Here is a 23,812-nt window from a genome sequence, read left to right as displayed (position 1 = left end):
TTCCAGCAAACCCATTTCTTAAGTGTCACAACCGTGCATATCTATGACTTTTTTTGGTAAAATCATTCAAAATCGAAAGTTTTCCCGCTGATTTCTGGAATACTTAAATAAATATACATTTTCAGTCATGAGAATTTACCCAGGGTTTCAGTTTTGGGGTATTAAAGAGGAGTGTAGGACAAAAGCCATCACGGACATTAGCCCCTAGGACAAAAGCCCCTAGGACAAAAGCCCCTTAGGATATTAGCCCCTTAGGACATTTGCCCCTTCGGACAAAAGCCCCTTAGGACGTTAGCCCCTACCTTTTTTTTAAATTCATTTTATGTATTAAATTTCATCTTTTTAAAAAGTAAATGCAATTAAAAGGTAGAAAATGATATACATATCAAGATGACATTATAAAATGTTTAGTTATAAAAATGCACTATATATATATATATATATATATATATATATATATATATATATATATATATATATATATATATATATATATATATATATATAAACTTAAGAAAAATGTATTAGTTTTTTAAACAACTGGATAAACAACAAGAGTATTGCATCTTCTGTACTATATGTTTGACTTCAAATAATTAAAGTAGATTTTGATAGGTTAATTGGTATGACAGTTTACTAATTAATTAATTAATTAATTATTGGTGTTTGTTGAAAAAATGATTATGCATTATACATTTATATTATGCTGTAAAAAGTGAAGACTTAGATAAAGCACATTTTATGCTTGATATGGGTTAACATTTTGTACAGCTTATGTATTTTGATACAAAATATTACGACATTCTGTTAATGTTTTGATCTGGGTCTACATATTCTTCAGAAAAATCTCTCTTTAGGCCAAATATTGAAAAAGTTGTATAATTGAAAAAACAAAGTTTTTATAAGGAAGAACAATATGTGTGAATGAAATGTATATTTTCTGTATCCTGTTATCAGTGTAGACTTTGATAAATCACTTAAGAACATTTTTTTCACAAAGCTAATTAAGATTAAATATTAAAAAATACTTCATAGTTAATTAATAAACCACCAATAGTAATAGTATAAAAGTAAAGAAATTGTGAACACACTAAAATTTACCTGTAAACATAACATATTAATAAGTAATTACTTATGAAATAAAACTAATGAAATAAAAATACAACTTTTTAAAACACCTGGTGGCTAATGTCCGTGAGTGCACTTTTTTGAAGAGGCTATTGTCCTAGGGGCTATTGTCCTAGGGGCTTTTGTCCTAAGGGCTAATGTCCGAGAAGGCTTTTGTCCGACCCCATTAAAGAGGTATCAGAAACCTTTCTGAAAATTCATTAAAAAAATAATTTTCCATGTATTTTTTTAAAGTTAAAAACCACCAAATTACGCAGGTTATTTTTGCAAATTTGCCTTTTTTTCAAATTTTAATTCTGCGTGTTCCTTTACTAAGTTAACAATTTCCAACATATTTATCTAATCAGTGTTTTAAAAACACACATATGGCCTTCTTGTTTCATTCCAAGAACGACTTTTGTATCAACATCTATTAATGATTATGGGAGGAAATGAATAAAATCACACATAAAACTGCTGATTTCTGGAATAATTAGATTTAATTAGATTAATAAGACATGTGACCATTATAATATTCAAATATTGTTCGCATATATACAATTGCATATAAGATCACTCTTAACAAACAATGCATATAAGATCACTCTAAACAAACAATGAAATGACCGCAGTGTTATTTTAGATCAAAACCACTATTTGTTTAAGTTTAAGTAGGTTAAAAACCACTAAATTTTTACTAGTTTAGCTGTTATAGTCCATTTTTCAGGTTTTAGTTCCGCGAATTTTTACTCAACTGAAATATTTTTTTCTTTTATTTATGAGTCGTATTTGTTCTATAAAATCATTTAGCTGTAGGATAAAACTCGGTTTATACAAAGTGTTTTACTGCATACAGTGTTACGTATGGAATTTGCAACCAATAAATTATCACACTAGAAGAGATTTACCATCTTGTTTGCAAATAATGGCCAACGAATTTGTTAGTTCAAAGTATAGGGGTCTTAAACAGACTAAAATAGGATATTTTGAGTTTATTGTTGGCACGTATGCAATCAAATTGCAATTTATGACTGTCATTTGGTACAAATGAGGTGAGCTGCTTGGATAATATAAACAGGTATTATATTATATAAATTTTTAATGTTTTACATTGTACATTCAGAAATATATTAAATATTTTGGTGTTACATAACCATTATGGATCTTTATGCAATTGGAACATATGTTCATAATGTTTATAAACTAAAATGCGAAACACACATAAAAAATAGTCTATATGTTTTTACTGACACAAAAAAAAACAATGATATATTTCATAAAGGCCTGTATGGCATAAAGTTCATCTTCTAGCACATAATAACTTCTTGTAGCAGAGCAGCATAGTTAATGAAGAAAGCAATAAAAGGTAACATTAAACAAGAGTGCCAAACTGTCACAAGATACGCCCGTTCAAAGGTTTGGACACCATGCTCAATGCTTGAAATGCACTTAGTGACCTCAAGACCTAGTTATTGACCCGGCATGACCCATATTTAAACTTGACCTAGATATCATTGAGACGTAACATCTGACTTAATTCGCTGAAGATCAGATGAAAACTACTTCAATTAGAGAGCGGACAACATGCTTAATGCTTGAAATGCACTAAGCGACATCGTGACCTTGTTTTTGATCCAGCATGATCCATATTTGAACTTAACTTACATATCATCTAAACACAATTTCTGACCAAATTAGGTGAAGATCGGATGAAAACTACTTCAATTAGAGAGCGGACACCATGCTAAATGCTTGAAATGCCCCAAGTTACCTCATGACCTCGTTTTTGACCCTGCATGACCCATATTTGAACTTGACCTACATATCATCTAGACACAACTTCTGACCAAATTAGGTGAAGATCGGATGAAAACTACTTCAATTAGAGAGCATACACCATGCTTAATCCTTGAAATGCACTTAGTGACCCCGTGACCTAGTTTTTGACCCAGCATGACCCATATTTGAACTTGACCTAGAAATTGTCTAAACACAACTTATGACTAAGTTTGGTGAAGATCGTATGAAAACTTTTGAAATTAGAGAGCGGACACTGCTGTGAACGCCGCCCGCCAGCGGCCCTCCAAGGGTGAAACTATAATTCGTCCCGTATTTTAAAACGGGCGTATAAAAACTTAATAAAGTTATCAATAAAAGCGTGTGTTGTTTTTTTTTTCAAATGTAATTACACCCACAATGTACACATCAGCAATATGCACATGCCCCCTGCGCTAAAAAGATACCCCGCCACTTGCATGTTTCACAGACAAACCCCCCCCCTCCTGCAATTGTGCCTTAGTGATACCCCTCCCCCTACATGTTTTGCACAACACCCATATGTATAAGACAACCCCCCTTCTATATCCAGATCTCCCCTTACGATTCCCACATGACCCTCTCTTCTATGCCTTAGTAAACCCCTAAATGTTCCACACAACCCCGCTCTTCTATGCCTTAATTAACCCCTAAATGTCTCACACGACCCCCTCTTCTATGCCTTAGTTTTCCCCTAAATGTACCACACAACGCCCCCCACTCCTATGTGCCTCAGTGAGGGGTGTCAATGATCAGATCTTCATCATCATCTTCATCCTTGATGTCCAACATCACGTCACTGAAAAAGAAAGTAGTAAAAATGTGAGCCTCGCTCTGGGAAAATAGGGTTTAATGCTAGTGTGTAGTGTCATCCCAGACGAGCCTGTGAAGTCTGCACAGGCTAATCAGGGGCAACACTTTCAGCTTTATTGCTTTTGCATTTAAAGAAAGTCTCTTCTTAGCGAAAAGTCCAGTTTGGATGGACAGTGTCATCCCTGATTAGCCATTAAGAATAGCACAGGCTAATCTGGGACGACACTTTATGCACATGCATTAAAGCCCATTTTTCCAGAACAAGGCTCAAATGTTCGTTTTTAACTGTCTTTCAGTACAATAATGGTATTGAATTGACCTACGCTTTCCATAGGCAAGCTAAGACAAACATGCACACAGTAACAGACAACTTGCCTACTTAAGTAGCGGACTATCAGTTAAGTATTGCCGTTCAAATTATTTTACTGCTACTCCAGCCACATTATTTGTCCAGGAATGGGACAGCTGGCTAGTCTAGCATGATGTAGGTATAAACAACAGGGATGGAAATAAGTGGTTACTCCTGAGCCTGGCCAGTAGATTTTGGCCTGAGCAACTCAAATTCTAAGGTTGGTAGTCTGGCCAGGCAACTAGCCTTTTTAAGCTTGAAACAATTCAGTGCAATTAAACATTTAATAAAAATTGGCCACTGTCGATTTATAATTAGTTTAAAAATATTCATTTGTCAAGGGCAAGGAAATGATTCAACTCAGACTCACATGAAGACATAATGCACGCAAAGTGTGTCATGATAGCAATGTTGTTGTTTATTTATCTATTATTTTATTTGAAGAAAGTTTTAAATACACATGATACTACATGTAAATGGTACTAGGCTCTTTATTCATTAGCTGGGCAACCAAAATACTAAAGAGCGTTGCGCCTGTGGGTAATTAATTGTAGAACATTAGTTTCTTTCCCTAAACAAGGTCAGACTGTATCAATTATATTATAAGATATTACAAGACTGTGCTAATTCTTGGCTGATTCAACAAAAAAAGATTTGTTGCAATATATTATTTGTTTATGTTATTAAGTCAAATTATCAAGACAATGCTCATTAGTACCAGTTTACACCAAAATAATGAATATGACTATATATATTGAATTGAAAGAGAAACTTTCTGAACAACAATGAATTAAATATTTAATCTTCAGACAATCTATTAATATGTCAAAAAGGTCATATAACATTTTAGTAATATAAATAAGAGAATAAAATAAAACAATAGTGTGTATTCAAAACAAACTTATTACAGACAGATAAAACAAACACATTTGTTTGAATTGGCATTTTATCTTATATTTATAGATAAAGAATAGTATACTGAAATTTAATGCAATATCACTATGGGCTTCTCATTTTCTAACTTATGCAAGAGCAAAATGAAAAATGATGCAATTATCCCAACATTTTAAGTTTCAGCTTGGCCAATTTCTTTCTATTTCTCAGTTTTGTTGATATATTATTCCCCAAAATGGAAGGCTGGGCCCTTTCCCCCAAATCAAATCTACCACTGTTACCTGTCCAAGTTGGAATTTTCGTTGCTGAAGATTTCAGAGGGCAGGAAGTCAGGTGTTTTCCCGATGCCGAATATCTCCTGTTTGGACTCTAGGTGGCGCTCCAGCTCCGCTCTTGACATCGGGTTGGTATTGGCCGGCTTCTTTGTTGCTGAAAGAATGGTATAACATCAACTAGAGCTTTGTCACAGACGTGACGAATACCCCCACATGCTGCATTTACACAGAATATTTTGCATGTTGTCTTCACAAAAAACAGCAGACACCATGCTCATGTTTAAAACGCACTAAGTGACATTGTGACCTGGTTTTTGACCCTGCATGGCCCATGTTCGAACTTGACCTACACATCATCTAGATACAACTTCTGACCAAGTGTGGTGAAGATCCGATGAAAACTACTTGAATTAGAGACTAGACACCATGCTGAAATTGTAAAACATACTAAGTGACCCAGTGACCTAGTTTTTGACCCGGCATGACCCATATTCAAACTTGACCTAGACATCATCTAGATACAACTTCTGACCAAGTATGCTGAAGATCGGATGCAAACTACTCGAATTAGAGAACGGACACCATGCTCAATGTTTAAAACGCACTAAGTGACCCAATGACCTAGTTTTAAACCTGCCATGACCCATGTTCGAACTTGGCCTAAACATCATCTAGATACAACTTCTGACCAAGTTTGGTGAAGCTCTAAAGAAAACTACTTGAATTATAGAGTGGACAACATGCTGAATGTTTAAAATGCACTAAGTGACCCGGTGACCTAGTTTTTGAACCTGCAAGGCTCATGTTCGAACTTTGCCTAGACATCATCTAGATCGACTTCTGACCAAGTTTGGTGAAGATTGGATGAAAACTACTTGAATTAGAGAGCGGACACGGACCAACCTACCGACAGACAAGCTCACTCATATATACCCCCCCTCAACTTTGTTTAGTGGTGGTATAATGAGTCTTGCACTTGGAAAATGGGACTTAATGAATGTGCCTAAAGTGTCGTTCCAGATTAGCCTGAGCAGTTCCAACAAAACAATCAGGGAGGACACTTTCCACCTGGACTCGATTTTTATTTTCAAGATACTTCCTTTAAACAAAAAATATCATCCCTGATTAGCCTGCTCAGACTACTCTAGGCCAACACTTAAAGCATTTAGACTGGTTTAAGTTATAAGTGCAGCTTAAATTTGAATCATAACTTACTTTAAAGATTCTCCAGATGAGCTAGTCAAGAGTAGAAAAAATCATGACTTTAACTTTCTTAGTTTTAATTTTAAAGTGTACATCTTACAAATATTACTAAATGGCAAGCAATTGATAATTTCTGACAAAAAAAGACAATGAGCTCAAACGACAAAAGGTTACAACAGTGGACACAAAGCCATCGCACTGATGCACATATTTATTGAAAATTGCCTAATCCCACATTATTTTTGCAGATTATTTCTTTAGTGTTTAAGAAACCATTACAAAAACTCAATGCTAATAGACAGTGGCATTGTGTATAGATTTGTTAGGTTGCTTACGTTTCTTTTTCACACTGGTCTGCTTGGGTTTCTTCTTTTGTTGTCCTTGCTGAAAAAAGTACACACTGGTCAATTTTTTTGTTATTTACTAAATTACTTGATCAAAATAAAACTAGAGCTTTGTCAAAGACTTGATGAATACCCCCACATGCCGCATTGACACATAATATTTTGCATGTCGTCTTCACAAAAAACAGCGGACACCATGCTCAACTATTAAAACGCACTAAGTGACCCCTAGACCTAGTTTTTGACCCAGAAAGGCCCATGTTCTAACTTGGCCTTAAGATCATCTCCATAAAACTTTTCTGACCAAGTTTGGTGAAGATTGGATGTAAACTACTTGAATTAGAGAGCGGACACCATGCTGAATGTTAAAAATCACACTAAGTGACCCAGTGACCTAGTTTTAGGCCGGGCATGGCCCATGTTCAAACTTGGCCTAGAGATCATTTAGATAAAATTTGTAACCAAGTTTGGTGAGGATTGGTTGAAAACTACTTGAATTAGAGAGCAGACAACATGGTTAGGTTTAAAACGCACTAAGATACCCCGTGACCTAGTTTTTGACCCGGCATGACCCATATTCAAACTTGACCTAGACATAATCTAGATACAACTTCTGACCAAGTTTGGTGAAGATTGGATGAAAACTACTTGAATTAGAGAGCGGACAACATTGTGATGTTTAAAACCTTGTTTTGACCCAGCTTGACCCATATTCAAACTTGCCCTAGACATTATCAAGATACAACTTCTGACCAATTTTTGTGAAGATTGGATAAAAACTACTTGAATTAGAGAGTGGACAACATGGTGAGGTTTAAAACACACTAAGTGACCCCGTGACCTAGTTTTTGACCCTGCATGGCCCATGTTCGAACTTGACCTGCACATCATCTAGTTACAACTTCTGACCAAGTGTGGTGAAGATCGGATTTAAACTACTTGAAATAGAGAGCGGACACCATGCTCAATGTGTAAAACGTACTAAGTGACCCTGTGACCTATTTTTTGATCTGGCATGGCCTATGTTCGCTACTTGGCCTTCAGATCATCTAGATAAAACTTCTGACCAAGTTTGATGAAGATCGGATGAAAACTACTTGAATAAGAGAGAGGACACCATGCTGCATGTTAAAAAATGCACTAAGTGACCCCGTGACCTAGTTTTTGAGCCAGCAAGGCCCATGTTCGAACTTGGACTTAAGATCATCTAGATACAACTTCTGACCACGTTTGGTGAAGCTCTAATGAAAACTACTTGAATTAGAGAGCGGACAACATGCTGAATGTTTAAAACGCACCAAGTGACCCCGTGACCTAGTTTTTGACCCGGCAAATCCCATGTTCGAACTTGGCCTAGACATCATGTAGATACAAATTCTGACTAAGTTTGGTGAAGATCGGATGAAAACTACTTGAATTAGAGAGCGGACAACATGCTGAATGTTTAAAACGCACTAAGTGACCCCGTGACCTAGTTTTTAACCCGGCAAGGCCCGTGTTCGAACTTGGCCTAGACATCATCTAGATACAACTTCTGACCAAGTTTGGAGAAGATCGGATGAAAACTACTTGAATTAGAGAGTGGACAACATGCTGAATGTTTAAAACGCGATAAGTGACCCCGTGACCTAGTTTTTGACCCAGCAAGGCCCATGTCCGAACTTGGCCTAGACATCATCTAGATACAACTTCAAACCAAGTTTGGTGAAGATCGGATGAAAACTACTTGAATTAGAGAGCGGACACTTAATACAGACCGACCGACAGACCGACAGACAGACAAGCTCACTCCTATATACCCCCCTAAACTTTGTTTGTGGGGGTATAAAAACACAATGTATATAACAAATTAATTCATTTAATGTTCTATGCAATTTAGGCTTTAAATGATTCATAAAGTCGATGAAATCAAAACAAAAGGGCCTGGAGTGCAAATTTGTTTGTTAGTGTTTTTTGCCATTTTCAACTAGCCTCATGAAAGCGCTTACTTATCATACTCACACTTTTCCTTGGGCAACAGGTTTATCAATACTTTGTGCGCATACTTATGCCAGTAACTGACAACTAGCTGCCTGAGGAACATGTTATCAGCAAAAGAATTTTGATCTGTTTTAATTATTTTTGCAAAATTGACAGCAACAAAGATGTCAAATGAGCATATTTAAGACCTGCACAGGCTATGATGGGACCACAATTAAAGCACATGCTTTAAGCCCTGTTTTACAAGAGTGCGGCTAAAATTTTATGCTGAACAGCTGATCTGACCTGTTGTATGAGAGATGTATAACTCATTCCACCCAGGACCGTGGAGGGATCCAGACCTGCAGGCAGACTGGCACGCTTCCTGAAACAACAACAACACACATACAGAGGAAAATAACAGGACATGTAGCAGCATAACATGACAATAATGTTAACAGTGAAATAACTGATGAGGTTAACAAGCCATTGCATGACAATGATGTTTATAGTGAAATAACTGATGAGATTTACAAGCTATTACATAACAATGATTTTAACAGTGAAATAACTGATGAGTTTAACAAGCCATTACATGACAATGATGTTTATAGTGAAAGAACTGATGAGGTTTACAAGCTATTATATAACAATGATTTTAACAGTAAAATAAATGATGAGGTTAACAAGCCATTACAGGACAATGATGTTTATAATGAAAGAACTGATGAGGTTTACAAGCTTTTACATAACAATGATTTTAAAAGTGAAATAACTGATGAGGTTAACAAGCCATTACATGACAATTATGTTGACAGTGAAATAACTGTTGATGTTAACAAGTTATTACATGATAATTATGTTGACAGTGAAATAACTGTTGATGTTAACAAGCCATTACATGATATCATTGATATAAAAAGTGAAATAACTGATGATGTTAACAAGCCATTACACCACAATGATGTAAAAAGTGAAATAACTGATCAAGTTAACAAGCCATTACATCATAATGATGTAAAAAGTGAAATAACTGATGAAGTTAACAAGCTAAAAAAAGGCATGATCTTATTTATTGTCCTTTATTAAAAGATATGTGTGGCTGAAATATCTAGACAATGTCACATTAGTATAAAAGATATTCCAGCGCCACACATTTGTAATAAGTAGCAAGTTGTTGTTAAAACAACTATCCATATGGCATGGCAAGTTTAAATGTCAGGAGCATGGTTTAAAAAACAATTTTTATCAATTTTGTATATAAAAGTGTACACTTTGATTCCTAAATTTGGCATTTATCTACATAGTTCTAATACAAACAATTTGCTATTGAGCTTATAAGCTGAAACCATTTGTCTGTACTCAATAACAATAACCTTGACCATATATCAAATAATAATGGCTTTGATCATTTCAATATTGAGAAAACATGTTTTAAGTACGCATGAAATCCTTCAAGCCATTGCTAAGAGATTAGCTTAAAAAAAAACTTAACCTAGCTTATGCCGGCACACGTAAAAATCTTTCCTTTTATTTGAAAAGGTAAGGGGCATTTACTTTGGAAATATTTAACCAGGAATGATAAAATTCACAATGTCTCCATTTTATAAGGACCTACTGGTATGCCTGCAAAATTAAATGATATTGACTAAAACGACATGCTTGTGACTTAAACATACAGACGTTCATGGTGAATCCAGAATACCCCCTTTAATTTGTAACCTATGTTAAATAAATATTACATACATTTCAGTTCATGTTTAACAAAGCCCACATTATAAGTCAACCATTGAAAATACACATCATGTTCCACAATCAAATACAAGAATATCAGTGAAACTGATGGATGCTCCCTGATGTTGTGCTTTGTCAATCGATGTGTTAATATCCACCTAAAAAGTCTATTATTAGCCTCGGTGACCTTGACCTTGAACCCAGTGACCTCAAACCTCATCAAAAGGAAGAGGTCCATGCAAGGTACCTACATGCCAAATATGAAAGAGATTGGTAAAGTATTGAAGGTGCTATGAGAAACGGTAACAAAAGAGGGTCGGAAAATCAATTATTATTTGCCTCGGTGACCTTGACCTTGAACCCAGTGACCTCAAACCTCATCAAAAGGTAGAGGTCCATGCAAGGTACCTACATGCCAAATATGAAAGAGATTGGTAAAGTATTGAAGGTGCTATGAGAAACAGTAACAAAAGTGGGACAGAAAATCTATTATTATTAGCCTTGGTGACCTTGACCTTGACCCCAGTGACCTCAAACCTCATCAAAAGGTAGAGGTCCATGCAAAGTTCCTACATGCCAAATATGAAAGAGATTGTTCAAGGATTGAAGGTGCAATGAGAAACTGTAACAAAAGTTGGACGGAAAATCTATTATTATTAGCCTCCTTGACCTTGATTTTGAACCCAGTGACCTCAAACCTCATCTAAAGGTAGAGATCCATGCAAGGTACCTACATGCCAAATATGAAAGAGATTGGTAAAGTATTGAAGGTGCTATGAGAAATGGTAACAAAAGTGGGACGGAAAATCTATTATTATTAGCCTAGATGACCTTAACCTTGACCCCAGTAACCTCAAACCTCATCAAAAGGTAGAGGTCCATGCAAGTACCAACATGCATAATATGAAAGAGATTGGTAAAGTATTGAAGGTGCTATGAGAAACGGTAACAAAAGTGGGACGGAAAATCTATTATGATTAGCCTCGGTGACCTTGAGCTTGAACCCAGTGACCTCAAACCTCATCAAAAGGTAGAGGTCCATTCAAGGTACCTACATGCCAAATATGAAAGAGATTGGTAAAGTATTGAAGGTGCTATGAGAAACTGTAACAAAAGTGGGACGGAAAATCTATTATTATTAGCCTCAGTGACCTTTACCTTGAACCCAGTGACCTCAAACCTGATCAAAAGGTAGAGGTCCATGCAAGGTACCTACATGCAAAATATGAAAGAAATTGGTAAAGTATTGAAGGTGCTATGATAAACGGTAACAAAAGTGGAACGGAAGTAAGGAAGGACAAACTGGCAACTACATTTTCCGCCGAATTTTATTTCAGGGAGCATAAAAATTGTCCTTCAACACAATGAGATGTCAATCTCATATGAATTCAAGAGACATCAACAAATATCAGAACTTTATTTTATGTATGAACAAGCACAAGTGTCATCCAGGGCTCGTATTCACCAACCCATGTTTAGACTTAAGAATGGACTTAAAATCTGGAAATAAATGCTCAGCTTATAAATAAATACAGGCTCAGAGATTCCAATTGAAACAGGATCCTTGCTTTTTCTTGCAAGCATTTATGTTATCTGCCACGCATCTGTTACCAAGAGGCTAACACTAAAACATATTTTATATCGTACAATTTCTGTTGTTTGCATAGTACTGTATTGAAGTTTATACAAAGGAACATATTCAGAGTACATTGTTTTTAACAAATATGCAGACACATATTTACCCTTGACTTAAATATTTTGACCCCTGAACATTTCGAGCACAGGGGTCATTTAACGCCTGATTTTCTAAATTGCCAGGTTACATATGTTGCTTATGTCGTAAATATTTGTTCTGAATGAAAAATTGTCTAGTTAACTTCCATGTCACATAAAACTGTACTGTCATACAGCTGCATTGATATCTGCCTGATATAACACTGTGGCAGCCCGATATATTTTTTTATATCAGTTCACAGGAAGTTCTTTTATCAGACGATGATAGTTGGTAGGTCATATTACTCAAAATCAACTATAAAGTAATCAATTTAAGTCAAATATAATCAGATTCAACAAAACAAACAATTTGATATCAAGATAAACAGCAAAAAACATGTTTGATAAATATTAAGTGCAGGTGCTCATGACGTCATTATTAACACATCAAACGTCAAAGATCATAATCATTCATGCTTAATAATTCTTGTAAATAGAGGTATGATAAATAGAAAAACATATTAGTGCCTGATCTTTTTGTAATATACCAGGCTCTGCAAAAATAAAATAATGGCTCCGCAAGGCTTGCCGTTATATTATTTCAAGCCTCGCCTGATATACTACAAAACATCCGGAATAAACTGTTATTGTCTATTTAAAAAATTATAACATTACAGTTACAAGAATATTCTTTATTTTTAGACTTAATTCTAAGAACAAGTGAGTGAATTCTGTCCCTGCAATTTTCGCACGGATCTCATTTTTGATTTAAAGGAAGTCTCTTCTGAGCAAAAATGATGTTTATGCCAAAAGTGTCGTCCCTGGTTAGCATGTTCGGACTTTACAGGCTAACCAGGGACAGCACTTAACACACATGCATTACCAGGGACAGCACTTAACACACATGCATTACCAGGGACAGCACTTAACACACATGCATTACCAGGGACAGCACTTAACACACATGCATTACCAGGGACAGCACTTAACACACATGCATTACCAGGGACAGCACTTAACACACATGCATTACCAGGGACAGCACTTAACACACATGCATTACCAGGGACAGCACTTAACACACATGCATTACCAGGGACAGCACTTAACAAACATGCATTACCAGGGACAGCACTTAACACACATGCATAACCAGGGACAGCACTTAACACACATGCATTACCAGGGACAGCACTTAACACACATGCATTACCAGGGACAGCACTTAACACACATGCATTACCAGGGACAGCACTTAACACACATGCATTACCAGGGACAACACTTAACACACATGCATTACCAGGGACAGCACTTAACACACATGCATTACCAGGGAAAGCACTTAACACACATGCATTACCAGGGACAGCACTTAACACACATGCATTAAACCCCATTTTCCCAGAGCAAGGCTCATTTCCTTTATTTTTAGACCAAAGACTAATAACAGGAAGGTGAATAATGTTCCTGCACCTTTTGCCCGAGCTGCCCTCCTGTTTGATGGTTTCAGGCTCACTGTCGCTGGACGCTGTCAGGTCAGAGTCTCCCGAGGTATCCTCCAGTTTCTCGTACTGTAACAGCCGGTCCAGCAGAAAACTGTACAATAGAAAATAGCATGGGTCTTTAACAGTAGGAAACTGGACAGCAGAAATGTATAATTTCCACAGGCTCATCAGGGACTACACTTTCCGCCTTGACTTTTGGATTTTGTTTAAAGAAGACCTCCGTAAAAAGAAAATTTCCATACAAGAGAAATAAGTGTAGGCCCTGATCAGCATGTGAGGACTGCACACTATAATCTGGGGTGTATGTTTGCACATATGTGTTTTGTTCTGAGAAAACTGGGCTTAATTCATGTGCGTTAAGTGTCGTCGCAGATTAGTCTGTGCAGTCCACACAGGCTAATCAGGGACGACACTTTCCGCTTTAATGGTATTTTTAGTTTAAAGGAAGTCCCTCCTTACCGAAAATCAAGTTTAGGCGGAAAGTGTCGTCCCTGATTAGCCTGTGCGGACTGCACAGGCTAATCTGGGACGACACTTTACGCACATGCATTATGACCAGCTTTCACAGAACAAGACACATATGCATTAAGCCCAGTTTTGACAGAGCGAGGCTCAACTTATAAAATATTTGGTATGGTGAACACATGTCTATCTGACCTCTTGGTAAAATACTAGCATACATGTGACATGAGCACAAAACTAGAATAAATATTTTGGGAATAACTTTGATTTATCGTTCTTCATATAAAGCTCATTTGTTTCAGGTTTGTTTTGTCCAGCTATATACTGATTGGTCTGTATGTGATGAATAAGGAAATATTCATATTGTGTAACATAATTAAGTTTTCAATCCCCATTATAGTAATCTCTATTGAAGTGATACCGATCATGATATTAAATAGATTTATGCTTTCTTCATGGTAACAGTGTACAGATGTGGTATATTATTTCAACCCTACATCATTTAGCGTCCTTTTTTTTTTAAACCCATAAAAGCCGATAAAGGAGTCCCTGATAAGCCTGTGTGGGCTGCAATGACTAATCTGAGGGACTACTTTAAGCGCAGGCATTTAGCCCCGTTTTCCAACAGTGGCTAATTAAAACAGTTCAGTGTGTGTTTAATCATTCCTAAAATTATTATATAATACAAAGAACCACTTTGTACATAAATACCTCACATTTGAAAGCGTTTATAGTAATAGGTTATAGTTGAATGAAACCTAAATTCTTACTATTTCTGTCAACTGCTTAGTTTCACGAATTGACATTTCAAATATTATGAACTTTTACAGTAAAATAAATCTGATATTACATTTTAAGTAATCCTGATACCAGTTGGCTATTTCAATATAATTGATTTGACCCATGGCTTGTTAAAAGAAATGCAAATCAATAAATTTTGCAGATATTTAGACTCAATTAACATTATTTGTGCGTAAAGTATCGTCCCAGATTAGCCTGTGCAGGACGACACTTAACGCTTTTGTGGTATTTTTAGTTTGAAGAAAGTCCCTTCTTACCGAAAATCAAGTTTAAGCGGAAAGTGTTGTCTCTGATTAGCCTGTGAGGACTGCACAGGCTAATCTGGGACGGCACTTTACGAACATGCATTATGCCCAGTTTTGTCAGAACAAGACACATTAAATCACAAAACAAGAAGAAAGAAATCATCAGTGCCTATACCTTGAATTCACACATGCTTTTATAACATCTACAAAAAGGCTGCTCTCGGATCCAATACATTTTAGACAGATTGCTTAATCAATCTTGAGAATCAAATTGTACGACTGCAGCTAAAACAGAAAATTTATTTCTATGTGATATATATTATTATATTTAAAACAAAATTGTTTGCCTGTACAAGTTGCATGTAACTGTATTCCATATCACGAAAGAGATATTTGCAGTCTATTTATTTTACAATTGTGTTACAAAACATTGTGATTTCATATGAAAATGCATGTGTATAAACATGAGTGTGAGTGTGTCCACATAGCAGTGCTCACTCTGGCCTTCAGAAAATAATAGCCATATTTTTTTTCCTTAAAAAAATAATAGCCAAAACATATGCGGACTTTTCCGCAAAACGGTACTGAAGGCAAAAAGAAAGAAAAAACCATGAATCTCTTTTTATCTATGTTTTATTAAATGTATATCTATTGGATTCAAGTTATAATATATATATATATACTTAAAAACAAGCATAATATCAGTGTGTCATTTTCTTATAAAATATTATCATGGCTTTACAATAAAGAATACAATCAATGTTGTGGGTGTGACTTAACAAACCAGATCTCAGCTACAGTTACATACACATAAGAATTAAGGGCAGAGGCCCCAACCCACCCAGAGCACTAATTATACTATTTTTTTATAGTTTTTCCAATTGCAATTTTTGGTGAACACTCGAAATATCACAGCGCGTGAGTTAAAATACACCACCTTAGTGTAATTCCAAACACGTGTTTCGTTAAAATTAGCTGACCATGGCATATGCCGGGTCCCTTTGAATTGGGAAAACCAGGTTACCTGGTAAAAAATTGGAATCATATGTTAAAGCAGACGACAAACAGCGGTAATTACGGGGATAATTAGTTGATGGCGATTAAATAATTATTTCATCAAGCAATGTTCAATGTAATCTAATTGCAGAAAAAACGGCGTGCAAAACAAAACCAGCCAACAATATTAGCGGCGATTTTCAATAATGACGATTAAATAATAATTGGCGAAAAATTAACAAAGATCTAACAGTTACCGATAATTGGTAAAGCACAGGGAGATTAAAGACGTTTTTTCCGAAATATATCACTGCTGTCGGACACTGATTGAGAAAAATGCTCTAGGCCACAATGTCGCAGAAGTTATTGACGAGTGTATGACAATACACAGGGTCGAGTGTGTACACAGGTAATCTCGTTATCGATTTTTCCTGCTTGATGGCCCGATTTGCAGGCGTTTCGCATTCGCCGGACAACATTTAGAGGCAATTTGTTTTTTTATGTAGGCGGATAAAATAATCGCCATTTTTTCTAGACAATTTTAAGAAATAATAGCCAGTTGGATAAAATAATCGCCATTGGCGATAATGTCTGGCAGCAGCGTGAGCACTGACATAGGCAAATTAGAGATGACACTTTCTGCTTCTATGGAATTTTCCGTTTAACACTATACCACTTAGATACGTATTTTGACGCATTTGTAGTCACTTAGAAAGTTATATTTACTTTAAGACCTTTCTTACTAGATTCAAGTTTTTAAGGTTTCATTTCCAACCCTTAGATACTGATGAGCAGCAAACAGCATAAAACCTGAACAGACTGTGAGTTTCTCGCAGGCTGTTCTGGTTTTATACTGTTTGCAGATAGCCATTTTCATTTTTGCTTCTGAGTGGGAAAGGGTTTAAGGAAGTCTCTTCGAAACAAAATTAACAGTCTAGGCAAAAAGTGTTGTGCCTGATAAGCCTGTGCGGACACACATTAACCCTTTGTATGCTGGGAAATTTATCGTCTGCTAAAATGTTGTCTGCTGAATTTCTAAAATTCGCATTTTCTTCGATTTTTTTTCAAAGAATACTATCAGAATAGCAAACAGTTTGGATCCTGATGAGACGCCACATTCTGTGGCGTCTCATCTGGATCCAAACTGTTTGCAAAGGCCTTCAAAATTTGGTTCTCGCACTGAAAGAGTTAAGTTTTCAAGAGCTTGGCTCATTTTTCAATTGTCCTCTTTTTTCTGTTGTCCTTACCTTCTGTCTCTGGACACACGAAGCAGTCGTCGTTGGGACTTTCGCAGCTCTTCCAGGAAACATTCTTGCTCCTGACAAAAAACATTCACTAATGACTTTTTATTCAAATATTCTTTGCAACTCAAATCAGAGTAAGTGAAATAATAAATTACCAGTTTATAATCTTTTACTTACTTATATACCAATTACATTTATACAATAAAGGAGTTATGGTGTAAGTAAGACAAAACATTGTTTTGCATTAACCAAGATTTTGACCTCTGAATTAGTCCAAGGTAAATGTCAAGATGAAAATGAGGTCAGGTAATTCGTATTGTTGACAGTGTTCAAAGACAACATCCATACACATATCAAAGCTTTGGTTAACTTGATACAGATGAATGAACAAACAGGCATTTTTGATACAGATGAATGAACAAACAGGCCAAACATCAGAAATGCAGACGTCATTAAAAAATCCGCTATGATTACACTGTAACTCCAATATAACGCGGATCACGGGGTCCAAGCCACGAAACAGCGTTATAAACGGATCCGGGTTATAAGTTTTGAGCTCATTTATTGCAGGGGGCTAGAAAAAACAGGTTTAGTATAGCCTATAATACAGGTCCTGTGTATTGCCATGCTGTGTTGTCATCCGCAAATACATGCATATAAACCAAATGGTATCGATAACAGCATACATACTGCTTTTCTAATGTGCACATTTATCCGATAATCTTACAGTTACAGTACAACATCACTTTAAACAAGGGACAAAATTGTCACAAAACCAGGTTTTCATTGTGAAAAAAAAATCTGATAAAGGGAGAAAACTCAAACTGAACTTTTGAAATGACCAAAAAAAATTAACCCCCTTTGTTAGTTTTTTTTTTTTTTAAATCTATTTTTAGTCGTGGCGACCTTGACATTGGAGATATTGACGTGATTCTTTCGTGGGACACACCGTCCCATGATGGTGAACAAATGTGCCAAATGATTTTAAAATCTCACAATGAATGACATAGTTATGGCCAGGACAAGCTCATTTATGGCCATTTTTGACCTTTGAACTCAAAGTGTGACCTTGACCTTGGAGATATCGACGTAATTATTTCGCGCGACACACCGTCCAATGATGGTGAACAAATGTGCCAAATGATTTTAAAATATGACGATGAACGACATAGTTATGGCTCGGACAAGCTCATTTATGGCCATTTTTGACCTTTGAACTCAAAGTGTGACCTTGACCTTGGAGATATCGACGTAATTATTTCGCGCGACACACCGTCCAATGATGGTGAACAAATGTGCCAAATGATTTTAAAATCTGACAATGAACGACATAGTTATGGCCCGGACAAGCTTATTCCGCCAGCCCGCCAGCCAGCCAGCCCGCCAGCCAGCCCGCCCGCATTCGCCAATCTAATAACCAGTTTTTTCCTTCGGAAAACCTGGTTAAAAAACCAAGAGCACCGCATAACGGGTGCCAACGCTCGGCTCGGGTGCATATATGAAAGCTTGTCAGATTTTTTTTTTTTTAGAGGTTACAGTGACCTTTGACCTAGTGACCTCAAAATGAGTGTGGCGTGTAGAACTCATCAAGGTGCATCCACATATGAAGTTTCAGAGTTATGGGTGGAAGCACTTTGATTTTAGAGCAAAATGTCAAAGTTTTAGCACGACACCCGCGGACGGCAGACAACAAGCTGGCTATGACAATGCCTCGAGTTTTCTCCGAAAAAAGCCGAGCTAATAATTATTTTGAAGATTTATGAAAATAAATATGTTTGCGAATTTTATAAACACAACTAGATGCATACGCCATTTTTCATTGGACGAGGGAATTTAAATTTAGATTGAATGCAATACGATACATGTACAAAGAAATGTTTTATTGCGTCATACGCTGTCATGCAAAAAACATGCTTCCCGGGGACTTTTTGATACCGGGAAAAAAATAAAAGAGAATCTCTGTTTACAATTACATTGCGTTAGCATGTCAATAAATCGCCTTAATTATTTAATTAATTTCTTGTACATGAACTGAATTAAATGACTAAATACTAGAATGATAGTGAAATGACAGAAAAACTTGTTTTATATTTGCGCAGTATATTTCAAAGCCGCTCCTTTCATATAAATTTTATAATTATCCCGCGTGCACTTAATTTATTGAAATTAGCGCACCAAACCGCTCTGATATGGAATACATGTAATAAACACTGATATGCGAGTTTTTCACACCTTTACTGACATTACACAACAGATTAACACCAATTAGCTGTCGGTGTTGTTTAACCTCGAAGCGATTAAAATCGGTTCAACGGACGGTTGAATACAGCAATCAAGATGTGATCGCCACCATCTTTGAATTGTCTGAAAATACATGAAGTTGCATAACATGGATTTGAATCAGAAATGGAAGGTTGGAGAAAAAAAGGGATCCAAGACTCACCCGCGTTATATTTGATTCAGCGTTATAACGGAGAGCGTTATATTGGAGTTAGAGTGTTATTGTTCTTGAGTACAAAAATACATGTACTTCTTTTCTGTTCTATCCTAAAATATAACAAATCTATTAGAAACAAAATTATTTACATATACTAGAAACTTCAGTTTTTTCTTCAAGACTTTGTATTTCTGTTTGTAGTCAATCTGGTTGTCCATTGTGAATAAACTCCAGAAAATCTGAAACACATATATTTAACATTTAAAAAAAATCAACTAATCATATTTAAATGATTTTTATGTAAAATACCAAATTCTCAAGCCACCTAGACAGAGAACATGATATTTTTTTCTCTGATGGGATTACTGCCCCATCAATGAAAAAAAAAATGGGCACTTATACAGTTAAATGGGCACTTAGCAAAAATGAATGGGCACTTGTCAAGATTTATTTTGGGTAAAAAAACGCAACTATTTTGTTTAACATGTTAATTATATTAAACAAACTCAATATTTTAGTAGATTAAAATAACAATACCTTGCAATCTGATTATTAGTCAATACTCCAATAAAAGACTACTATTATTCACGATATATATGTGGAATTTTGTAAACACTGGCGTCGGCCATAGTTAGGAACTGTACAGAAAGTTTGTAAATCAGTGTATCTCGAATTTCATTGATAAATGTATTTCTCGTTTCAATGCTTAGGGCCAAGTAATTTCAGCAAATCGCAACCCAACTTGCGTAAAACACTTGCTCAATTAACCATTAAACTCCACCTCCATTCTCTGCAAAAGATTCGAAGGCGGAGCTAAGCATTTAGGAACAAACATGATTGGTTCGGCATGTTGATTGCAAGACAAAAGAGGCCAATTTTGTTGATGAGAAATTTGTCGCTTGATTGCTTCAGACAGGAAGCACCTTTCCTTTGATGACGTCAAACTGTAAAATCACACAGAGTGCAAATTTTCGGAAGACTTTACTGACTTTGTTTACAATTCCAGTGTCAAAAACACTAAAAAACACTTGCTAACATTAAACTTTGGATTACATTATCAAAATAAAGCAAAAGCGAAGTTGAAAAATATTATTTACTTAATTCGCTTCAGTTCAAATAAGACGTTTTGTGTTGTAAATCAACGAGTTCTCATGACAACAATAACTTTAACAAGCATTACCGCGACAACGCAGGGATCAATCTACGTCGATTTTTTCAAGAATGATCTCATAAGTCGAGTAAGAGCGAACAAATAATTTGTGTAAGCAGACATTCCCAAAAGTATTTTAAGTCCACAGGACATCCGGTCCAGTAGTCTTAGAAAACTTGCAGGACCTGACTGGGATTCATGGAACCGAAACATCAATGTACAAACATATATATCGTATTTATGCATTTGCAAAGTTAAGTGTTATGTCGTTCGGCAACAACTCAGATGCTCCATTAATACTAAGTGTTGGTTGTTTTCCTAAGTCGATAAGTTGTATGGTAACATATTTGTTTTCTTAATTCCAGGGGTGTTAATTGACCCAAATTTGAAATCCGGAAAATTTAGCTAGGGGTCTGGGACCGCAGGACCCCAACGGGGATTAAGGATCGAGCCCCTATGGGGGTCACCCCCTTGACCTAGCTTATTTTACTTTTTTGTACTATTTCTAGTTGCAATTTCTGGAAACTACAATGCGAAATATTATAAACCATGCCATCCGTATCACCACATGTGTATTGTCATTCTATTAAAATGTTATGAAGAACGTCGAAAATAAATTAAAATTGACGAATCATACTGTATCCGAATACGAAAGTCCTAAAACATGTACATGTTTTGCACATATAATTAAATGTGCTTTATACATATCGTTTGAATGTAGAAAATGTAAACAAGTAACCAGTAACCTAGCAAATATGTATTCAATATATAATTCGGTTACCATATTGCTTTACAATATGCCACTGCAGTGCAGCTGCTTAACATTGCTATAAATCGATCACTTAAAATTTCAAGATGGCGGACATTAGCAACATTTCGCAGAATCATAAGATTTTTTGGAAAGTAGCGAAGAGGTTTCGTCAGTTACCGTTCATTCTTTGCCAGCCGCTAACCAATTAGAAATCGATAAATAAAAGACCGGACGAAATTGGTACCAAGCGCAAATTTTCGGAATGCCCAGGAATATTCATTCTCAAATGATCGCACACTGGAACAAATTCTATAAAATAAATAAACTTTTCTTCTTGAATTATTTCCCGGACATTCGGACCGGCAACATGGCATTTTCAATCGGACCTGTCTTTAAAACGTCGGTCAGGTCCGAAGGTCCGACACTTTTGGGAATGTCTGTGTAAGAGTAGTATATCTTATATAAGATTTATGCAACGGGGATCCCATTGTGTAATGGTGCGCATCGAATTACGGAAATGATGCTCAGTTTTTCGTTTTAATGGGAAAAGAACGCACTTCGCACCTTTATCCCAGTCTCAGCCTAGATTAATTCACTCTAAATAAATCTATAATTACTGTAGCAGGGTTCGGTATAAGGACTCGAAGGAGAATTAAGAGTACCAGGTGTACACTAGTACCAGAGCTGACAATGACCAATCGCGCATTATTAAGATTAGAAGCATTAGACCATTGGATTACAGACGACATGTGATCAGGAAATAAAAAACGTGCATCCTCTTCCAATGGAGGGTATGTGGCTTCCCGAAGGCGACCAAAATAAAAACTATCGACAGGGCTTGCCGCTCTTTGATAGAAATACACAAAATCCCAGCTATTGACCCTCCGGATCTGAGCTGTACGCATGTACTCATAAAGGCTCAGAGCATTCAAGAAGAACTAGCCATAAACAAAGTTTGATCCGGATAATACAACCGTCCGGAAAACATTCGCAAACCCTAACCTAACCCGTATCTCATTGAAATCAATGGTCGCTTCTAAAACAACATACCAGTTAAACCTGTAAAAGTTAAAAAGAATAAACTGCAAGCATAACACTAAAAACCAAGATAGTTAATCGATATTTTATGCTTTAACATTTTTTTTATTAAAATTATTAAAATTGTCGGTCAGGAAGCATTTATTAGTACCCAAAGTAAAAACAACGCACATTCATGGTTACAACTCAGTAATATATAAGTGCCAGGCTGCACAAAACTAACATGTTTATGCATTACTATTTCGGCAGTGTCGATATTACAACGTTTGGCTGAAATAAAAGTAGAAAGTTGTATACCTTACATACATTTTAATATGATTTTAGGTGCTACCTAATTTACGGGCAAAAACTTTTTTTATAACCATGTATTTTTAAGGTTTAGGTCCAGAAAGACCGAAAACTAAAAAGGCCGCATACCAAAAAGGCCGAATACCAAAAAGACCTTACCAAAAAGGCCACAAAGCGTACCAAAAAGGCCAAAAAATGAACCAAAAAGGCCTTAAACCAATTATTGTTATTTTATGTTTCAAATTGTGTTTACAAACAAATACACGTGTATACATCAAAATGGAATAAGTCATAAAACAGGTATGAAGTTTATCATTTTCTTTATTTGTTGTTTATGTTTAAATATAAATTTACGATATGTACAGTCAATGTACAAGCAGAGTCACACAATTTATATAACAAAATATACAGTTACAAGCAAACATTTACAGACGATATACATGTTCTGTCACACTGACAAAATACCACATAATTACATAATAATATTGTTAAACATGTGAATCTTTTTTTATTAAATCAAAATTGTCGAGGGCCTCTGCGTCTCTGCATAGACGACACACATACGTGACTTCACCGAGACGCATCGCCTCCCTGTATACTGTCTGGGATATGCCTGTATATGGACGATACCCGCTATTAATAATACGCAATATATTCTGTGATATTCAATGTTGCACAACAAAACA

General features: G+C 36.0%; 1 protein-coding gene and 1 long non-coding RNA gene across 2 annotated transcripts; both read right to left on the bottom strand.

The window, feature by feature from the left end:
• Positions 1–1,588: 1,588 nt before the first annotated feature.
• LOC127839114 (INO80 complex subunit E-like) lies at positions 1,589–22,995 on the bottom strand. Its single transcript, XM_052367318.1, has 8 exons — positions 22,851–22,995; positions 20,049–20,138; positions 17,466–17,536; positions 13,683–13,805; positions 9,066–9,144; positions 6,792–6,840; positions 5,260–5,407; positions 1,589–3,721 (listed from the first exon to the last, which is right to left on the bottom strand). Exons 2-8 carry the CDS (start codon positions 20,115–20,117, stop codon positions 3,655–3,657), a joined length of 606 nt encoding a protein of 201 aa, XP_052223278.1. The 5' UTR covers positions 20,118–20,138; positions 22,851–22,995; the 3' UTR covers positions 1,589–3,654.
• Positions 18,290–19,236, bottom strand: LOC127839121 (uncharacterized). Its single transcript, XR_008030167.1, has 2 exons — positions 18,699–19,236; positions 18,290–18,536 (listed from the first exon to the last, which is right to left on the bottom strand). It is a non-coding gene; the product is annotated as an uncharacterized LOC127839121 (long non-coding RNA).
• Positions 22,996–23,812: the final 817 nt, after the last annotated feature.

The sequence above is a fragment of the Dreissena polymorpha genome, chromosome 1 (assembly GCF_020536995.1).
Source record: "Dreissena polymorpha isolate Duluth1 chromosome 1, UMN_Dpol_1.0, whole genome shotgun sequence".
Taxonomy (NCBI): Eukaryota; Metazoa; Mollusca; class Bivalvia; order Myida; family Dreissenidae; genus Dreissena; species Dreissena polymorpha.
Note: the sequence above shows the minus strand (reverse complement) of the source record. Positions and strands in the feature narration are given on the sequence as shown.